Consider the following 22,675-nt stretch of genomic DNA (forward strand, 5'->3'; position numbering starts at 1 on the left):
CTTATTGTTCATTTTCCAAGTGATGCAGGATTTTCCTTCCTTCTTTTATCATTGATTTCCAGTTTCATTTCATTATGATCAGATAAGATTCATGGTATTATCTCCACACCTTTATATTTACTAAGGGTTGCCCTATGGCATAATATATGGTCTGTCTTTGAGTAGGATCCATGTGCTGCTGAGAAAAACGTATATCCACTTGATGATGGTTGATATATTCTATATATGTCGGTTAAGTCTAGGTTATTGATTGTGTTATTGAGTTCTATAGTTTCTTTATTCAACTTTGTCTGGAGGATCTGTCCAATGGTGAGAGAGGTGTGTTGAAGTCACCCATAATTATTGTGTTGTGGTCTATTTGATTCTTGAACTTGAGGAGAGTTTGTTTTATGAACGTTGCAGCACCATTGTTTGGTGCATACATATTGATAATTGTTATGTCTTATTGGTGAATGGTTCCTTTTAACAGTATATAGTGTCCTTCTCTATCCCTTTTGATTAACTTAGGTTTGAAGTTGATTTTATTTGATATGAGTGTGGCCACTCCTGCTTGTTTCTGAGGACCATGTGAGTGGTATGATTTTTCCCAACCTTTCACCTTCAGCCTTTGTATGTCTTTTCCTATCATATGAGTCTCGTGAAGGTAGCATATTGTTGGATCTGTTTTTTTAATCCAAGTTTCTAGCCTATGTCACTTAATTGGTGAGTGTAAGCCATTAACATTTAGGGTTACTATTGATATATGGTTTGTACTTCCAGTCATGTTTGTTTATTTATTTATTTATTTATTTAAATTTGGCTTGTTTTTCCTCTTTGATTATTGTCCCCCCTTTACTGAGTTACCTCCCACTGTTGGTTTTGGGTGCTGCTTTTCATCCTCTTCTTGTAATGTTTTGCTCAAAATGCCTTGCAGTGCTGGTTTTCTGGCTGCGAATTCTTTCAACTTTTGTTTATCATGAAATATTTTAATTTTATTGTCAAACCTGAAGCTTAATTTTGCTGGATACAATATTCTTGGTTGGAATCCATTATCTTTCAGCGTTTGAAGTACGTGTTCCAGAATCTTCTCGCTTTCAACGTCTGTAATGAAAAATCAGCTGTTATCCTAATTGGTTTGCCCCTGAATGTAATCTGCCTCCTTTCTCTTGTAGCTTTTAATATTCTCTCCTTGTTCTCTATGTTGGATATCTTCATGATAATGTGTCTTGGTGTTGGTCTATTACGGTTTTGTATGTTTGGGGTCCTGTCCGCTTCCAGGATTTGGCAGTCCATTCCATCTTTCATATCTGGAAAGTTTTCTAAAATTATTTCATTCAACAGATTGTTGATTCCTTTGGATTGGACCTCTATACCTTCCTCTATCCCAATGACTCTTACGTTTGGTTTTTTTATGACATCCCATATCTCTTGGATGTTTTGCTCATGGTTTCTTACCAGCCTTTCTGTGTTGACTATATTCTTTTCGAGTTGATATACTTTGTCTTCATTATCTGATGTTCTGACTTCTATTTGATCTAGTCAACTTGTAATATTCTCATTTGAGTTTTTTATTTGGTTTATGGTTTCCTGCATTTCTAGGATTACTCTTTGATTTTTTAAAAAATCTCTATCTCCTGGTAGAGTTGATTTTTTTATTCTTGAATCTGTTTATGTAATTCATTTTCAAAGTATTCTTTCATTGTTTGGACTTGCTGTCTAATGACTTCTTTAACATTCCATTCCATCTGAGTCAGGTATGCCTTGAATTCTTTATCTGTCCATTTTGCTGATATCTCTAGGTTTTCCTGTAAATTTAAGTTATGCTGCCTTGTTTGTAATCCTTTTTTCCCTTGTTTTTTCATGGTGCTCACATTACTTTCCAACTCTGTTTGACTTCTGTGTTTCTGTTTTCTCCTATAAATTTGTTTTGGTTTTGTATAGCTCCAAGATCTCTCCTTTGTGTTGGGAGACAATGTTTAGAGATGTTGGATTTAATTGTGATTTAAGGTAAATTCATTAGTTTGATTAAAAGCCTATAGATTTTGATGGCATATAGAGAATTAAGGTTTGAACTTAGGATTTTATGTTAAGGTTGGGAGATATGATGGTATGGTGGTTAGTATATCTTAACTTCTTTGGGAGGTTTCTCAAATGCAGGCGGATATTAACAAGAGAATAGACAGGAGTACTTTGGGGTAGTTAAGGGCTTAGGCGGACTATAGACCATCTCGTAATATTCATCTATTTGCATTTAGTAAATTACACGTAATCGGAGTGGTCATGCTTGGGAGGAAAGACAGGGAACAGGTAAGGAAGCAAACCAAGAAAGATAGAGGGAGAGAAGAAAGAGAAAAAAAATAGAAAATAAAAAAGAAGAAATGATAGAAAAATAATAAAATAGAAATTACAATTAAAAAAAAAAGCAAAAAAAAAAAAAAAAAGCACTGTTAGGCTTCTATTTTCTTTGCTTCCAGTAGGTGGAGCTGTGCCTTCCGGACCAAGATTTTGCCTTCGGGCTGTAGGAAACAATCCGTATGAGGCTGCTCCCTCCTCCTCCACCTGGTGTCTCTCCAATCCTGTTCACTTAGGTTTATTCCTGGCCTCTCGTCTCCTTGCTTCTCCCGCCAGACAGGCCTTCCCCAGTGTGGTACCTCTCCGTAGTTCAAGCTACACTCTGGGCCTGCAGTGTTCTGGATGTGGAGCTCGGCTATTGGGACCCGGCCCCCTATTCTTTCGATTCCCTCAGATAGCCACTCCTCCGAGAGCTGGCGAGACAAGTTTCCCTGCTGGTGTGAGGGGGGAGTTGGAGGTCAGGTGCCTTTACCTTTCCCCACTCCTCTATTCACGCTCACTCTGATAATCACGCCCCCAGAAAGCCGGGGAGAGATTTTATGTGATTTCCCTGCTGTATGGGAGAAGGGCTAAATGTCACACACCTGTTCTATCGCTGAACTTGCTGCGATGGTGTCGGATCTGTTCGAAACTGGCGATGGTGACGTCAGCTCTCCAATATGGTGGCCCCTGGCTTCCTTGGTTTCTGGTGTGGAGAGCAGATCTGGACTGTTTCTCTCCCCTGTCTCAAACCCGGAAATCAGTCTGGAGCACTGTGAGGGCACAGTTGGCAGGACCCCACAGAATCCATAGCACCGTTTCTCTGCATTGCTGGCACGTCGGCGCGCAGGCTCCGGCTGGCTACGGGGCAGGCTGCTGATCAATCAGCCTGAATCTCCAAGCGCACGGTTCACTTGCGATTGAGCCGCAGTGACTGATCCTCGGGTGTTGAAATTCTTCCTCTAGGTTTCAATGCACCCCAATTTTGCTGGACATTTCTTACAAGATAGCTTCTGGCCGTTCTAAACTCACTAATCACCTGCGCAGTGACGCGGTACATGGAGGTGTCATACTCTATTCGCCGCCATCTTCCATCCCCACATTTTCTTTATCCATTTTTCTATTGATGGACACCTAGGTTGATTCCATAGCTTAGTTATTGTGAATTGTGCAGCTCTAAACATTGTTGTGGTTGCATCACTGTAGTATGCTGATTTTAAATCCTTTGGATATATGCCTAGGTTGACATGATACCATCAGTATCCATTGTTCACATTCCACAATTCTGTTGTAACTTCATTGCAACTCTATGATATAGAAATAGAATGTCCAATCAAAATGTGGGAGGTAAAGAGCTGGTAAATGAAAGAGATATTAGCGTGGAGTATATACATAAGGCAACACCAATACATGTGGTGCTCAGCCTTTGGGGATTCAAATTCAAATCAGCCAGTGCTGGCACTAGTAAACACTGTTTTCTGCTGAATGTCACCATGTTTTTTCTCTCTATCAAGAATTCTGCAATAGGTCAAATGATGTTTACATTCTTAGTGTTTTGAGGAACCTAGATACTGCTTTCCAGAGTAGGTGAACCAACTTGCAGTACTATCAGCATTGTATGAGTGTTACGTTTTCCCCACATCCTCACCAACATTTATTTTTACTTGTATTCTTCAGAATTGCCCTTCTGACTGGAGTGAGTTGAAATATCAGTGTAGTTTTAAGTTGCATTTCTCTGATTGCTATAGAAGTCAAATGTTGTTCTCATGTATTTGTTGACCATTCATATTTCTTCTTTTGAAAAGTGTCTGTTTAGTTCTTTGCCCATTTATTGATTGGGTTATTTGGTTTTATGGTGTTAAATATTTTGAGTTCTTTGTTTCTATATCCTGGAGGTCAATGCTCTATCTGAGGTGAAGGTGGAAAGACTTTCTCCCATTCTGTAGGCTCGCTGTTCACATTCTTGATTGTATCCTTTGCTGTGAAAAGAAATAAATGTGATATCATCCCATTTATTGATTCTTGATTTTACTTCTCGTGCTTTAGGAATCTTATAGAAGTCAGTTTCTAAGCCAATATGATGGAGACATGGGCTTACATTTTTTTCTATTCTGTGCAGATTCTATGGTTTAATGCCTAGGTCCTTTGTGCAGTGTATGATAGGGGATTGATTTCATTCTTCTACATGTGTATTTCCAGTTTTCCCAGCACTATTTGTTGAAGAGGCTATTTTTTCTCCAATATATCTTTATGATGCCTTTGTCTAGTATGAGTTAACTGTATTTATACTGTTTTACTTTTCCTATTTAACATTGCCTCTGTGTCTTTTATGCTGTTCCATTGGTCATCATGCCTATTTTGGCACCATTACTAAGCTGCATTTGTCACTAGAGCTATGTAGCATAATTTAAGGTCGGGTATGGTGGTGCCTCCTGTTTCACTTTCCTTGCTAAAAATTGCTTTGGCTATTTGGGGCCTCTTTTTTATTTAAATTTGTTTTTGGTTGTAGATGGACACAATACCTAAATTATTTTATAATGTTATGCTGAGAATCGATCCTAGGGCCTCACATGTGCTAGTCAAGCACTCTACTACCACTGAGCTACAACCCCAGCCCTGGGCCTCTTATTTTTACAAATGAATTTTATCATTCCTTTTTCTATTTCTATGAAGAATGTCATTGGAATTTTGATAGGAATTGCATTAAATCTGTATAGTATTTTTGATAGTATGGCCATTTTGACGATAATAATTCTGCCTTTGTAAGAACAGCTTATCAAAATCTCTGGGATAGTATGAAGACAGTTCTAAGGGTAAAGTTTATAGCACTGAGTGCCTATGGTAAAGAAAGAAAGATCCCACATAATCTACTATGATCCTGTAAGTCTCCAGGAAAGGTACAAGAAACTAGTTCCAAATGAAGAAAAGGCAGGATGTAATTAATTTCAGAGCCAAAATTAAATTTAGAATAAAAAAAATACAAAGGATCAGTTCAAGAAAAAGTTGATTCTTGGAAAAGATAAACAAGATTGATAAACACTTAGCTAAATTAACCAAAAGCAAGAATATCCAAATCAGCAAAAACTGAAGATAAAAAAGGAGAATATCACTAGACTCCTCTGAATTCCAGATGATCATTAAAACCCATTTTGAAAATTTATACTCCAATAAATTGCAAAATCTAGAAAACATTTGGCAGTTTTCTAGACACATGTTAACCTGCCCAAATGGAATCAGGAAGATGTAGAAAATCTAAACAGACCAATATCAAGTAATGAAATTGAAACAGTTATTAAAAGCCTTCCAACAAAGAAAAACCCATCACCAGATAGAGTCTCAGCTAAGTTCTACCAGACCTTTAAAGAAGAACTAATGCCCGTCTTTCTTAAATTATTCTATGTAATAGGGAATTCATTCTGTGAATTTAGTATCACCCTGTTACCAAAACCAAAGACACATCAAAGAAAAAATTTCAGACCAATATCCCTAATAAATATAGATGAAAAAAATCCTTAAAAAAATACTGGCAAACTATATTCAAAAACACATTAAGTAGATAGAATACTATGATCAAGTGGATATCATCCCAGGGGTGCAAGTTCGGTTCAACATATACAAATTATTTAATGTAATTTACCACATAAATAGTCAAAACAAGGATCATATGATTTTCTCAATGGATGCAGAAAAATAATTTAGCACCTATTCATGTTTAAAACACTGTAGAAATAAGGGATGCAAGGAACTTACCTCAACACTATAAAGGGTCTATACAACAAAACAAGGGCTAATATAACAGTGGAGAAAAGCCTAAAGCATTTTTTCTTAAAAACAGGAACAAGACAAGGGTGTCCACTCTTACTTTTCCTATTTAACATAGTCCTTAAACTTCTAAATAAGAGAAATAAATTAAAGGGATACACATAGGAAAATAAGTCAAATTATCTCTTTTGAAGACATGATCCTATATCTAGAAGACTAAAAAAGCATTATCATAGGACTTCTAGAATTGATGAACACATTTAGCAAAGTAGCAGGATACAGAATCAACATGCTTAAGTCAATGGCTTTCTTATATTTACTTTGATAAATCTGTTGAGAAAGAAATTAGGAAAACTATTCTACTCTTGATAACCTTATAACAATACTTAGAGGTAAACCTAACCAAGCAGGTTTAAAAAAACAACCCTACAATGAGTATTACAGAATACTGAAAGAAGAAATTGAATAAGACCTTAGAAGATAGAAAGCCCTCCCATGTTCTTGAATAGGCAGAATTCATATTGTCAAAATATCCATATTACCAAAAATGTTATTCAGATTCAATGAAATCCTCATTGGAATACAAATGATATTCTTAACAGAATTAGAGCAGTCCTAAAATTCATTTGGAAGAATAAAAGACCAGAATAGCTAATTAAACACTGAGCATGAAATTACCCAAGAGACATCACAATACCTGATCTCCAATCATACTACAGAGCTATAGTAACAAAATTGCATGGTATTGGCATCAAAATAGACAATGCTGACCAATGGAACAGATTGGGAGACTCTAGAGACAGATTCACATGGTTATCTCATACTTGACAAAGTGCCAAAAATGTGTGTTTGAGAAAAAAATAACCTTTTAAACAAATGGTATTGGGAAAACTGGATATCCATGTGTAGCAGAATGAAACTAGATCCCTATGTGTCAACCTGCGTAAAAGTCAGATCAAAGTAGATCAAAGACCTAGGAATTAGCCAGAGACTTTGCAATTGTTAGATGAAATCCAACATAATGATATTGCCTGTTTTGGCTCTTAACAAGAGCCCCAAAGCTTGAGAAATAAAAGTAATAAGTGGGGGTGATGTCAACTTAAAAAGCATCTCCACTGAAAAGAAAATGATTGATTGTAAAGAGAGAACCAAAAGAAGAGGAGAAGATCTTTGCCAGCTAGTCCTCCCACCATGGGATTAATGTCTAGAATATATATAAAGAACCAAAACCAAAAAATGCTTAACATTGCCCCCTCCTGGAAAAAAAAAACTAACCTAATCAATAAGGGAAAAAGAACTAAGTAGACATCTCTCAAAAGTAGAATACTAATGGTCAACAAACATATGGAAAAATGTTCAGCATCCATAGCAATCAGGGAAATGCAAATTAAAACCACTATGAGATTTTATTTTACTCCATTGTTACAAGAATACAAATAATAAATGCTGGCAAGGATGTGGGAGGAAAAGTACACATCTACATTGTTGGTGGGACTGCAGATTAGTGCAACCACTTTGGAAAGCCTAGAGGACTACAAATAGAACCACCAAATGATGAAGCTATCCCATTCACTGGTATTTACCTAGAAGCACGAAAATCAGCATACTGTACTGAGAGAGGTACATCTACATTTATAAGCAGCACAGTTCATAATAGCCAAGTTATGAAACCACCACAGGTGCCTGTCAACAGATGATGAAGATATATATACGATGGAGTATTACTCAGCCATAAAGAAGAATGAAATTATGATATTTACTGGTAATTGGATGAAGCTGGAGAACATCATACAAAGTGAAATAAGCCAGACTCAGAAAGTCAAGGATTGAATGTTTTCTCTCATAAGCAGAAGTTAGGGCAAAGTAAGGGGGAAAATGTGGAGTAGATCGGAGGAAAATAGAAGTAAGATCAGTGAAACTACTGAGTGAAGGGAGGAGGGATGGAGAAAGTGAGGAACTGTGGAATGAAATCAACAAAATTATTCTTCATATATATATATGAATATACCACAGTGAATTCCATTTTTATGTGTATCTATAAAACACTAATTTAAAAACAATAAGTGGAAGGTAGACCAGTAGAGAGAATAGTGGGACAAAGGAGGGAAGAGAATGGAGACTGACATGGAGCAAATTGTGTTCCGTGCTTGTATGATTTTTGTCAGAATGAACCCTACTATTATGTATAACTATAATGCACTAATAAAAATATTTTTAAAGCACCAAATATAGAAATTTAAGAAGACTCTAGAAGTTGGAAAGACCCACCATGTTCTTTGATAAGATCAATATTGTCAAAATGGTCATACTACTAAAAGCAGTCTACAGATTTAATTCATTCCTATCAACACATCAATTTTATTATTCAGAGAAGTAGGAAAAACAATCCTTAAATTTATATAGGTGCAAAAATAATCCAAATAGCCAACAATCTTGAGCAAAACAAGTAATGTTGGAGATAACATTATTCCTGATTTCCATATACCACAGCGCCATACTAACAAGCAACATGATATTGGCAATGTGTCTGTTTTTTATAATCAATGGAATAGATTACCTAGAAATAAACTCATGCATCTACAGCCTTTTAATTCTTTACAGATATGCCAAAAAACTGTTGGACAAAAGTCAGGCTCTTTAACAAACAGAGCTTGGAAAACTGGATAGCCACATGTAAAATATTGAAAATATAGCCCTGTGTTTTGCCCTTTGTAAAAATCAACTCAAAATGAATGAAACACCTAATGTAACACCACAAACTTTGAAAGTACTAGATGTTAAAATAGGGGAAACACTGAAGGATATTGAAGAGGTAATATTTTCCTGACTAGGACTCCAGTAGCTCAAGAAAAAAAAGTAAGAATTGACAGATGGGATTACATCAAATTAAAAATCTCTGCATACCAAAGAATATCACCAGTGTAAAGGAACAACTTTTGAATTGGAGAACTTCTAATCTGGCCATTCATCTGAGAGAATATTAATATCTGAAGAATATGAAGGAAACAAAAAAATCGAACACCAAAAAGAACAAGTAATCCAATCAGTAAATGGTCAAGTGATCTGAACAGACACTTATTAGAAGAAGTACAAATCGTTAGTAATTAGATGAAAAAATGCTCAACATCTTTGTCCATCAGGGGAAAATTGCATTTCAAAACTGTATTTAAATTATCTCTGTCTCCATTCAGATGACTGTTATCAAAACCAGAACAAATGCTGCAAAGATGGTGGGGAGAGGGGGGAAGTAACTCTTATACATTATTGATGAGAATGTAAATTGGTCTAGAAACTGAGGAAAATAGTATGGAGAATCCTCCAAAAAAATAAAATGAGTACAGAATTACCATGTGATCCAACTTTGCTGTTCCTGGGTACATATCTGTAGGAAATGAAGTGAACATACATAAGAGATGCTTGCCATACCTATGTTTACTGTGTTGCTACTTACAATAGCCTAGGTGTGGAATCAAACCAAGTAACCATTAGTAGATGAATGGATACACATACAATTGAGCTATAAAGAAAAATGAACTAATGTCATTTACAGAAAAAATTATGAAACTGGAGAATATCAAATTCCGAAAAATAAACAAGACACAGAAAAAGTATTGTATTTTAGAGAAAGGAAAGCATGAAAAGATAAGATGGAGGTAGTAATGATCAAAGCATATGCATAGAGGCTGGAGTTGTAGCTCTCCAGAGAGCGCTTGCCTTTCACTGGATTCAATTCTCAGCACCGCAAATAAATAAATGAATAAATAAATGTTCATCAACAAGTAAATATATATAAAAGAATATACAAGGGGCTGGGGATGTGGCTCAAGCGGTAGTGCGCTCGCCTGGCATGCGTGCAGACCCGGTTCGATCCTCAGCACCACATATAAAGATATTGTGTCCGCCGAAAACTAAAAAAAATAAATAAATATTAAAAAAGAATATACAAGAATATTGTTTTAAAAAAGAATATGCACGTATGGAAACATGGTGAAACTCATTAGTTTGTACAATTAATATATATTAATCATTATAATAAACAGAACATACATACACATATACAATTATCCAGCTAATAAATGAGTTCAGCAAAACTTCAAGATACAATGTACATGCAAAAATAGATTGTATGTCTGTGTGCCAGCAATAAATGATCCAAAAATAAAACTAAGAAAGCAATTCCGTGTACAGTGGCATCAAAAAGAATGAAATAATCAAGGGCTGGGGATGTGGCTCAAGCAGTAGCGCGCTCGCTTGGCATGCGTGCGGCCCGGGTTCGATCCTCAGCACCACATACAAACAAAGATGTTGTGTCCGAATATTAAAATTCTCTCTCTCTCTCTCAAAAAAAAAAAAGAATGAAATAATCAAGAAATATAACCAAGGTGTTGTTTTACTTATACAGTAAAAATTACAAATATTGATTAAGGAAATCAAAGCAGATCTAAAATAAAATGGAAAGAAGTCCTGTGTTCACACATTAGGCTTTATATGGTAAAAATTCCATAGGTTAGCAGTTGTGAATTGAGCTATTCTAAACACTGATGTGGTTGTGTCACTGTAGTGTACTGATTTTAAGTCCTTTGGGTGTAGACCAAGGAGTGGGATAACTGGGTCAAATGGTGATTCCATTCCAAGTTCTCTAAGGAATCTCTGTACTGCTTTCCAGAGTGGTTGCACCAATTTACAGTCCACTAGCAACGTATGAGTATACCTTTCCCCCAAAATCCTCACCAACATTTATTGTTACTTGTATTCTTGATAATTGCCATTCTGACTGGAGTGAGATGGAACCAGGGGGCGTGTTGAATAGAAGTTCATTGGATTAGACAAAGGAAGGGAAGGAAAGGGAAGGATTGGGAATAGGAAAGACAATAGAATGAATAGGATATAACTTTCTTTGTTCAGATATGAATATAATCTGTGAAACTCCATGGATGTATGTCAATGTACTCTACTCTCTAAAAAGAACAAATTTTTTAAAATTTCCATAGAACATTTCTAAATATTGAACACACACCAAGACACAAAAGACCAAAATTTGATCCTCCAATTCTGGAATGGAAATGAGATATTTTTCAAGCATAAATCAGTAAACTCTAAATTTAAAGCAAAAGATGAGTCAGAACCCTGCTTCACCAACCCTGCCTGAAAATAAGGGCTAATTTATTTGATAATGGGCAAAAGATTGGAACAAAATTCACTGTTGAAGATGAACTTCAAATAAGCAGTTCATAAATAACATAGTAAGTTGTTTAATTCATTGTTCATTAGGAAAATGATAAGTCACAATGCAAAACCAAAACTCATGTATAGGAATTGCTAAAATTAAGAAGACTTAATATAGTAAGTATTGGCAAAGGCTAAAACAATTATAACTCGTATTTTGTTGGTACAAATACAAATTGAAATGACCACTCTGGAAAATATTTCAGTAACTTAATTGTGTGCTTATTATGCAACCCTGTAATCCCATTTCTAGGTGTATATCCAAAAGAAATGAAGATATTTTCCTTCACAGGGACTTGTCTGCAAATGTTCATAGTACCTTTATTTATAATAGCTCAAATCTGGAAAGAAGTGTTATGTTCAGTTGGCAAATGACAAATTGTGATGTACACCAGTAGCAGAACACTATTAAGCAAATGAAGGAAATAAGAGATACGTTTAACAATATAAAATAATCTCAAGAACTTTATGCTAAATTATCCAGACACAATACAGTATATATAATACAGCCTTGATTATACTAGTTTTGGGTATTCTAGATGGAAGATGAAGGGTTACTAGGAACTGGAGGGTAGGGGAAGATGTTGACTACAAAGAGACAAAGGAAAACTTTGTAGGGTATTGGAAATATATTATGATTGTAGTTTCAATTATATTGGAGTACACAACTGTGAAAACTAATTGAATTATATACTTAAAATAAAAAATTTGTTGTATAAAAATTATACCACAAAAAATTGTCCCAAAATATGAAAAAATCATAAAGAAAAAAAATTAATTCTTTGGAACCAAGAGTGGGAAAAAAAGACATTATTTGCCTTAAGAGGTTTTAAGGAGTAAATAAAAACAGAAACTACAAATTATTGGATATTTGTGATGGTGGTAGCACAAAGCTCATGGGCTGGATCCTCAGCTTTGCATAGAGTAAAATTTTAAGAGATTTTTGTCATCAGATGAAGTAGACATGATGGAGGAGCAATTCAATTTGAAGAGCTAGAATAATATTTCCCCTGGAAAATTAGGTTGATACACTTATTTTAATTTATCATATACACATACAGCAATGAAGCATATCTTTACAAACATAATAAGAGATTGATAAGATCAATTCTTTGAGATTGGTAAAATAGCATGTAAAAAATGCCAATAAAAAAATAAACTGAGCCAGGTATGGTAGTGCATACCTGTAATCTCAGCGACTCGGGAGGCTGAGGCAGGAGGATCACGAGTTCAAAGCCAGCATCAGCAAAAACAAGGCTCTAAGCAACTCAGTGTGACTATCTATAAATAAAATACAAAATATAATTGGGAATGTGAGCTGGTAGTCAAGTGCCTCTGAGTTCAATCCCTGGCACCCCCCACCAAGAAGGAATTTAGTTTATAGCAATTCACTAATAAAATTTAAAATTTCAATCAAGTAGATCATTATCCTTAAAAATCATAAGTTAATTAGGATAGACTATCTGAAAGGATTTTTTTAGTGTTACATTATCCCCATATTGTAGTCGTCTTCTCTAGCCAAATGAGTCTGTACAATGTCTCCTAAGCATGACTTATAATTTTCCCTCATATTCAGCCTTGTTTGTGTAGTCTTCTTTGAAAGTAATGCCTTTTCTTCTCTTTTTTTCTGTACTCAGAGGCTACCTTTTTTTTTTTTAATCGAGTATACATTTAATTTTCTTTAGGAAACCTGCTGTGTTGTCTTAATTGGAGATGAAAACATTGCAGTATTCAGCAGTTACTCTGCTCTGTTGAACTGTGTATCTTTTAGTGTTCTTTTTAAAATAAATTTCATTTGTTTCCTTTTTTAATATTTATTTTTTAGTTGTAGTTGGACACAATACCTTTATTTATTTATATATGGTGCTGAGAATTGAACCCAGAGCCTTGCACATGATAGGCAAGCACTCCACCACTGAGCCACAATTCCAGCCCCTCTCTTTTAGTGTTCTTAATGTCCTGTTTTTCTTTCTGAAGAAGAACTTCCTTGAATATTCCCATTGTGTACATACATTCCTATCATCTAGTTTAATTTTATACAGAGTTGCATCAATGAAAATAAGTGTTTACAAATAATTAACTTTTTTGATTCCTAAAAAGTTAATCAAGAAAAGATTCAAGTTATAACATAGTGGTAAAATACCAATTCAGGATCAATTAGGATTTTTAAAATGATGACATTATAGTTGTATGGATATGAATGAAAGAATGAATTCAGTCTCTTCCACCTTAAACCCTAGATCAATGTAGGCTTTTATATAATAGGCATTTTCCTAAGATGTCTTCTTTGCAAAATGGGGGTAATACTGTATCACATTTTTAGGTACATATAAGAGAATGAACATATAGCATCTGACTCAATTCTTAGAACATATTCAACCCTGCATAATGATTACTCTTTCTACTTTTCAGATGAGGTCAAAATTACTTGCAACTACCAAGTGGTTATTTCCCAATTATGATATACCTTAATATTTTATTCAATAATAATAGCATCATTAAGTTACAATAATATAATTTCATCTTTTATTCCAATTTAGATATTTATTCCCAAATATAACCTGTGCTAGTTTACTTTTTCCTTGTAAGCACTGATATAATTTGCATTTTCTGAACTTGTGTTTTTGTCTGCCAAGCAGTACTGGGGGTTTAAGACAGGGCTTGGGGCTTGTTAGGGAAGTGCTCTAATACACAGTTACATTTTCAGCCTCTCCCCCCTTTTCTGATTTTTATTTTGTTGCAAGATCTTCCTAAATTGCCCAGGGTCTCCTTGAATTTGCACTTCTCCTACTCCAAATTCCCAAGTAGTTGGGATTGTAGACATGTGCCACCACACACAAGCACATTTTTTATGGAGCAGAGCTTGGGTTTCTTATCTGGTGCTGCTGTGTGTTTTGGCTAATAATTTCATAAGTCACTAAACTAATTATTTGAGGCTAGGAGTCTTTGGATGAATAGTTAACCTTTAAATTAACATTTTTCTCTTTGTTTTTCTCCAGAAAAAGAAATAGACATATCAAAATTAATGGATGCTATAGTGAGATCTGTCTTTCATGACCTGTTGATGACTGTTAGGTCTGGCTTAGTTAAACAATGGCAAGGAAGTGTTATTTTAGATTTTTATCGACCTTTGCTTTAGTCAGTATAAATAAGAAAAACAAAACAAATCTTTGAAGGTCTGGTCAGTTTTTTCCATAGTCTTTTAAATTATTTCTAAAATTATATGACTATTTACCTGTATTTATTTTTGCAGTAAATCCTACTTCAGGCACATAGGCAACCGCCTCAGCTACTTTGTAGAAATTCAATAGACCTTTGAATTTAATTATCATTATTCTTAAATTTCTGAAAAGTGACTACCTGAATCAAATCTATAAACTCAAAAGTGTTTTTTCAGTCTGTTCTATATCTTATGAGGAAAGATATGTTTTTCACCTTTTATGATAAAATTTACAATAATAGGCAATTTCAGAAATCAAAGTGTTAATTTATCACTTTAACAGCATAATTTCATATTGGAAAGGAAAACCAAAGTTAAGGTTTTGGATTGCTATAAAAACAACAACTAACAATTTTTTTCTCTTCAGGGCCAAGGAATATGAGAGTTTAATGGAAACAAAAAATTCTGGGTCTGAGTCACCCTATAAAGCAAAGTGAGTATTTTATCCTACATTTTACTTCTACTGATTTTTTGGTCTCTGCCTATGGCAAAGTGTATCTGAACCACCATATTATGTTTATGACCTGGGGCTTCGTTTCTGATTCATACATCATTCTTTTAAGACAATGGTGTCCAACTGGAGTTGAATTTGCCAGAGTATATTTGGCCATGACTGGGTAGTTCTCATTAGGGCAATTTAGGGAAAGGATGCTATTGGCATTAAGTGGGTAGAGACGGGGGATTCTGCTAAATATTCTCTAGTTCACAAGACAGATCTCTATAGCAAAGAATTATATCATCTGAAATGTCAATAGTGCCAAGGTTTAGATACCTTGTACTAACAAATCAGGTCCGGCAAGGTGTGGTTTTACTCATGCTTACTCTGAGGAGATGTCTGTTAGGATAGTTCTAATTATGATGGTTCTAATTATGATTCTCTAATTCTTATGAGATTTTCAATGAAGTTAGAGATTTTGGATTAAGATTAAAGATTTTAGAGTACATCATTGGGTATAAATATAAAAATAAGCAAAGAAAAAAAATCATCATTTTGCTTCTTTTGAAAATACTTCCAGTAAAGGTGCTATTAGAAATGTGCTCACATAATTTGATGGAGTATAAGTGTTTTTGTTGAAAAGCAAAGTGTATTATTATTAGTCACTTAGGAATAATTACAATAGATATACTCTGCCTGTCAGAAGTAAGGTAACACATCAGATATCTACATCTATTATGTTGGAAATAAGGGCCACTGCAATGCTAAAAGAAAATGGAAAAAAAAAAGATAAACTATTAAAGGAAGGAAAAGAATTACCAAGATTATGATTACTGTGTGTCTCAAATCCCAGAGTCCCAAGTGAAAAATCGGTAGGAACAAGAGAAATCAATTCAGTAAGATGGCTGATTACCCAATGAATATGATAGTAATAATAAGCAAAATTTATTGAGCCCTTGCCATATATCAGACTTTATATGAACTGCATTGTTTGTCACAACTCTGTGAAGTTAATTAAGAAAACTAAGTTCTAGAGAGGAATTTGGCCGAGATAATGTAACATCATATTCAGGATATGAAATTTCACAGCTTTTCTTTGTGATAACCATTTAGAACACATAAGTATCATTGATAATTGTAATAATAAAGTATATGAGAATAAACTCAAGAAATGTGAAGAAATCTATAAAAGGAAAATCTTCAAATGCTTATAAGAGATATAAAAGAAAACTTGCATGCATGAAAAGAAAAATCATTCTCTTGGATAGAAGACCCAAGACACTAAATTAATAATATTTCTACAAGTATAATATAATCTCTATAAAATAATAACCCTTTTTTTCCATTTACCTACAATCATTTGAAAGAGCATAAAGAAAAATGTGAGAATTTCTAGGAAAGTTTTTCAAAAAGAATGGGGGTAGTGACTGAGCTAACAGATACTTAATAATATTTATTTGACACATGAATAAAAATATAAATTTTGGAATAGATTTTAAAACAATCTACAAGTAGATCCAAATGCTTAAGGAAATTTTGTGTATGACTTTATATGTTTGAAAAGATAACCAGAAATTGTTGAACCATTCCTGGAGGTGTGCCTCTTTGTAGTATAACTTGTCACTTCTTCTACCAACGAGTGTACCTGTTTCCCTTCTTTTTGAAACTGTTCTCATCCTGTGACTTGTTTTCACTCATAGAAAGCTGTAGAAGTGATATGTCCCTTCCTAGCATTGGTTTCACAGTGCTTATGGCTTTTGTTCTTCCCTTCACTTACTCACTCTTCTGTGAATTTCATGTAAGGAAGCCTGGATCAGGCTCAGTTATCCTTGCTATCCCTGATCAGACCACTCCATACAAGGTAGTAAGGCCATCCAGGTCCAGTAAGTGCCTAGCCAACTACCAGATGACTATATCTGCCAAAAAAAAATTACCTTAGGCTAGAGCAGAATTGCTTTGCTAAATAAAGCCAGACTAAACTGCAGGGAATAAATAAATAGTGGTTATTTTAAGCCACTAACTCAGTAGTGTGTTTCACAGCAGTAAATTACTGATACAGAGAGAAAGGTAGAATTTCAATCATTAAGGAAAGGATTTACTAGCCAATAAATGTTGGTAACTACTTCATCCAACTACAGCAGATTATACATATTATTCTCAAGCTTACATGAAACATTCTCTAAGGCAGACCACATTCAAGTCCACAAAACATATCTTAACAAATATATATGATTAGAAATTATACAATATCTGTTCTGCTTAGATTATGGTGGAATTACACCAGAAATAAGTGACAGAAAGATACTTGGAATATTACTAAATAATTGGAGATTAAATGACCCACTTCTAAATAATACATGGCTCAAAGATTAAAGAAAAAATTTTAACATAATTTTGTCTGAATGAAAATTAAAATACTACCTCTCAAAATCTGTGGGATGTAGGCTGGCATGGTGGTGCATGTCTATAATTGCAGTGGCTCGGGAGGCTAAGGCAGGAGGATCGAGAGTTCAAAGCCAGCCTCAGCAAAAATGAGCCACCAAGCAGCTCAGTGAGACCCTGTCTCTAAATAAAATACAGAAAAATAGGTCTGGGGATGGGGCTCAGTGGTTGAGTGTCCCCTGAATTTAATCCCTGGTACCAAAAAAAAAAAAAGAAAGAAAAGAAAGAAAAAAAAATCTGTGTGGTGTCATGTAAAAAATGCTTAGAGGGAAATTGAAAGCCTTAAATTTAAGTATTAGAAAAAGAATAGGGGGGTGGGTCTGGGCTGGGGTTGTGGCTCAGCGGTAGAGCGCTCACCTAGCATGTGCAAAGCCCTGTGTCTGATCCTCAGCACCACATAAAAATAAATAAACAAAATAAAGGTATTGTGTACAACTAAAAAATAAATATTGAAGTGAAAAGAAAAGAATATGGTCTTGGGAGTTGAGGTTGTGACTCAGTAGTAGATTGTTCGCCTGGTATGCTTGAGGCACTGAGTTCAATTCTCAGCACCACATAAATGTAAAATAAAGATGTTGTGTCCACTTAAAACTAAAACTAAATATAAAAATAAATATTAAAAAAAAGAATATGGTCTAAAATGGATAATCTAAGTTTCCACCTTAGGAAACTAGAAAAAGAAAACAGGTAAATCCAAATAAGTAGGAAAAAAACAAGTAGTAAAATTAGAGTAAACATCTTATTTTCAGTAGAAATTGAAAACAGGAAATCTATAGAGAAAAATCAACAAATCCCAAAGCTGTGTTGCTTTGGAAAAATAAAGTTGATATGTTTCTAGCTATGTTAACTCATAAAAAATGAAAAAAAAAATGCAGAGTAATATCAGAAAGAGGAGATAACAGTAGAGATCCTATGGACATTAAAACAATAATAAAGCCATGTTATGAACAACTTTGTGCCCCAAAATTTGATAACCTAGACAAAATGAATCAATTCCTTTGAAAGACACATTCTTCTAGAACTTTCACAAGAAAAAACAGGCAATCTGAACAAGCCTATATCTGTATTAAAGAAATTTCATCAATAGTTACTAACTTTAGAAAACACAGTATTAGCAGGCCCAGATCTGTTCACTGTTGATTTTTACCAAACATCTAAGAATAAATACCAATTGTTTATATTCTCTTTTAGAAATTATGAGTAGAGGGAATAATGTCTAACTCATTCTATGAGGCCAGCATTATTACCCTATTACTCAAACCAGAGAATAGAGACAAAACTACTGACCAATGTCTCTTGTCCCTTGTCAGTGTCTCTTGCAAAAGTCCTTAACAAAATATTAAAAAGTGAATATAGTAATGTATAAAAGAAGTAAACATCATGACCACATGGGAATTATGTCAGGTTATCAAGGCTGATTTAACATTCTTAAATTGGCTAATGTAGTCAACACATAACCAGGTTACAAAAGAAAGATCACATGATTTTATCAGGAGATGGAGAAAAGGCATTTGACAACATCCAGCACCTATTTGTGATTCAGTGCCATTATTTTTGTTTTAGAATGTTTTCTGTTACTGTTTCTTTTTTAAGAAGTTTAATTTTTGGTCTGTTGTATGTCTCTTTGTGCACATATCATTTTTTTCTTAATTTGTAGTACATATTTTTCTTCAGTTTTTTTAGTATTGGCTTTTATTTCTTGAATAAAATTTTCAGAGACTTTTTTATTGATCTTCTCCAAAAATTGCTTCAAAGCATATTAAAGGAATTTCTTGCTTTCTATTTTATTGTTACTTTGATTTCATCAACTCCTTTACTTACTCTTCTTAATTTTTAGGTAGTATTCTTATTTTCATGTAACTGATTTGGTTTTAGTTTATATCTAAGAGTGATTTAGAAATAATTTTTAAAATACTTTGACGGTATAGTATTTTCCCTATTAGTTTTGGTTAATTTTAAATTTCATTATATATTGTATAGTGATTTCTAACTTTACAATTTGTAATTTTCTTTTTCACTTACTGCAAATTAAAAGCTTCTGCAGAGAAAATGGAAACAATTAGGAATGTGAAACAAGAAATCACAGAATGGGAGAAAATCTATACCAGCTACTCTTCTGATAGAGGATTAATATCTAGAATATATAAAAAACTCAAAAAACTTTTAAACCAGAAAATCAAATGACCCAATTAATAAATGGGCAAATTAACTACTTAGACACTTCTCAAAAGAAGAAATACAAATGACTAACATGGAAAAATATTCAACATCATTAGAAATTAGGGAAATGCAAATCAAAACTGCACTGAGATTTCATCTCACTCCAGTCAGAATGGCAGTTATTAAGAATACAAATGATAATAAATGCTGGAGAGGATGTGGAAAAAGGAACAATTTTACACTGTTGGTAGGACTGTAAATTAGTACAGTCACCAAGGAAATCATTATGGTGGCTCCTACAAAGACTAGGCATGGAAACACTGTATGACCCAGGCCATACCACTTCTTGGTAATTATCCTGAAGAATTAAAATCATCTTACTACTGTGATAACATGCACACTCATGTTTATAGCAGCACAATTCACAATAGCCAAGCTGTGCAAACATCCAGCCTAGATATCTGTTAATGGATGAGTGGATAAAGAATATATGGTGTATATACACAGTGGAGTTTTATTTAGTCATAAAAAATGAAATTATGGCATTTGCAGGAAAACGGATGGAACTAGAGACAATCATATTAAGCCAAATAAGTCAAACTCAGAAGGTTAAGGGTCGTATGTTTTCTCTCATTTACAGAAGGTAGAGAGAAAAAAGGAAAAAGATAAGTGGGGGCAGATATCCTAATAATCCTTTGATTAAAGGAAGATCAGCAGAGGAAATGGACCAAGGTGGGGTGGGTTAGGGAGAGAGGAAGTGCTGGGGAGTGATATCTGCCAAATTATATTGTTATATTGTGTACATGTACAAATACGAAACAACAAATCCCATCCATACGTATAACTGTAATGCACCAATAAAAAATGTAGACAGAAAATAATCACATTCCTATATGTAACTATAATGCACGAGTAGAAAGACATTTTAAAAATAGGCAGTGGACTGGTTTTCTCTATGTATGGACTATAGTTTGCCTAACCTGCTTTAAACAATTATGTAAAGTAATAATTAAAATGCCTGTTTTTTCCTAAAATATCTTCCCCATCCTTCAAGGAGATATTTTTTAATTTTGAACAACTTTATTCCTAAATACTACACACGCACACACACACACACAGAGTCATGCTTATATTTAACTCCTTTATCTTTCTTACTAGAATTGTTCTATACCTTTTCATTGACAACCTGGTTTTTTCTTTTAAAAATTTGTGTACGTTTTTGGTTTGGTACTGATATATAGTTTTCCACTATTTTGATCTTCCATAACGTATTAAAGGTATGTCTTTAATATGTCATCCATATGTTTTTTCCCTTCCTATTATTTTTGTTAACTGCTGTTACAAACAGTGCTGCAGTATACATCCTTTTGTATATGACATTGCATATATGCGTGTGTGTTGTTTCAGGTTAAGTAGTAGAGCCTGCTTCCTTGGTTTGTAATAATGTACTTGGAAGGGTCCTAACACTGAGTTTATTTCTCTGCTTTTGCTTTCTTAAAATTGTTAATAGTTCTGAACAAAAGACCCTGCGTTTTCACTTTTCAGTGGGCCCTGCAAATTATATAACCAGGCTAGAAATGAAATTTCTGGACCCAGATATACCTGCATTCTAATTTGAGTAGCACTTCGTAAATTTTTTTCTAGTATACTTGTACTTTCACCAGTAATTATGATGACTCTTTCCTCCTAAATACAATAATTTTAGAAAAATTACATTTCCCTTATTATTTTTAATATTTATTTTTTGTAGTTGTACAAAAGAACTTTATTTAATTAGCTTATTTATTTATTTTTATGTGGTGCTGAGGATCGAACCTAGGGCCTTGCATATGGGAGGCAAGCGCTCTACTGCTGAGCCATAACCCCAGCCCCTCCCTTATTTTTACAAACTTTTCATTCAAATGTATAAACAGTTTTTCTTCATTAATGAAAAACCAGACATAATTTCCACTTCAAACCTCCAGTTTCAAAACTTGGTCCAATTTCATAATTTCTTCATCATTTCAGGTTTAAAACTTAGTTCTAGAATCTCTCAGTATTTCACCCACTATCGTTTTCATTTAAGCTCTGGGGCTTATGCTGTAGTACAGTTTTAAAGCATTTTCTTATCTGTTTTGATTACATTGGTGCTGTAACTTGCTGGGGTGACCAGATTGCCCACTCTGGTTCCTCAGGTCTAGCTTATATAATGTGGGTACTGTCCTCAGTTCTCTTCATCACAACCAGTAGGTAGTGTGACTGGTCTGTGGTTATTGTGGGTCATTGATAAATAGTGGCTGCTTCTCTGTTTCATTAGAGCTCACAGCTTGCTTTTATAAAATTAGAATGTCATTTGTATGTGCATAAATATTCTGATTATTGTATCTGTTAGTGTGGTATTTCTTTCATCAATTCCAATAGCTCTAGAATTCTAATGCTGAGGAATTCTGCTTGTGTTTTGTATTAATACTGCTATATTCACTATGTTTTATTAGCATTTTCTAGCATTTTTATAAAAAGACATATACCTTATTTGGTATATAGAGGTAAAGTTTTAGCCTTTGTGTGTAATTTTTATTCAGTTCTCTCTCTTGAAGTTAGTATATAGGTAGATTTTGCTTCTTATCCAATTCTAGTGTCTCTGTAATTTAATAAGTGAATTATAAGTTTGACCAGTTCACATTTATTGTATTCACTAATTCATGTGGACACATTCTAACCATCCTATTTTGTGCTTTATATTTGCCATACTTTCTTTCCTGCCCCCACCAGGGATTGAACTCAAGGGCACTCCAACACTGAGCCATGTCCCCAGCCCCATTTTGTATTTTATTAAGAGGGTGTCATGAGTTGCTTAGTGTCTTACCCTTGCTGAGGCTAGCTTTGAACTTGTGATCTTCCTGCCCAGCCTCCTGAACTGTGGGGATTGCAGGTGTGTGTCACCGCGCCTAGCTGCCATACTTTATTTTCTTTTCTAAGATTAATGAGATCTTTGTTTTTCATCTTTAAAAGATTCAGAAATTATAATTCTTTTTCAGTTGTACTTATGTTTACCTTTCAGTTTTTATTTTATTGTACTTTTAAAAGTTTTTAAACATTTTATTTGTTCTTTTTAAGTATTCATGATAGTAGATTGTGTT

At 34.2% G+C, this 22,675-nt stretch overlaps 1 protein-coding gene across 6 annotated transcripts in view; it reads left to right on the forward strand.

The window, feature by feature from the left end:
* The window catches only part of Scaper (S-phase cyclin A associated protein in the ER), a 454,707-nt gene that overhangs the window by 203,510 nt on the left and 228,522 nt on the right, over nucleotides 1–22,675 (forward strand). For all 6 annotated transcript variants that reach the window (XM_027925223.2, XM_071608497.1, XM_071608494.1 and 3 more), the window contains one exon: nucleotides 14,886–14,951. In XM_027925223.2, coding sequence (XP_027781024.2) covers nucleotides 14,886–14,951 — 66 coding nt within the window. The remainder of the gene's footprint in view (nucleotides 1–14,885; nucleotides 14,952–22,675) is intronic.

This window comes from Marmota flaviventris, chromosome 2, assembly GCF_047511675.1.
Source record: "Marmota flaviventris isolate mMarFla1 chromosome 2, mMarFla1.hap1, whole genome shotgun sequence".
Classification (NCBI taxonomy): domain Eukaryota; kingdom Metazoa; phylum Chordata; class Mammalia; order Rodentia; family Sciuridae; genus Marmota; species Marmota flaviventris.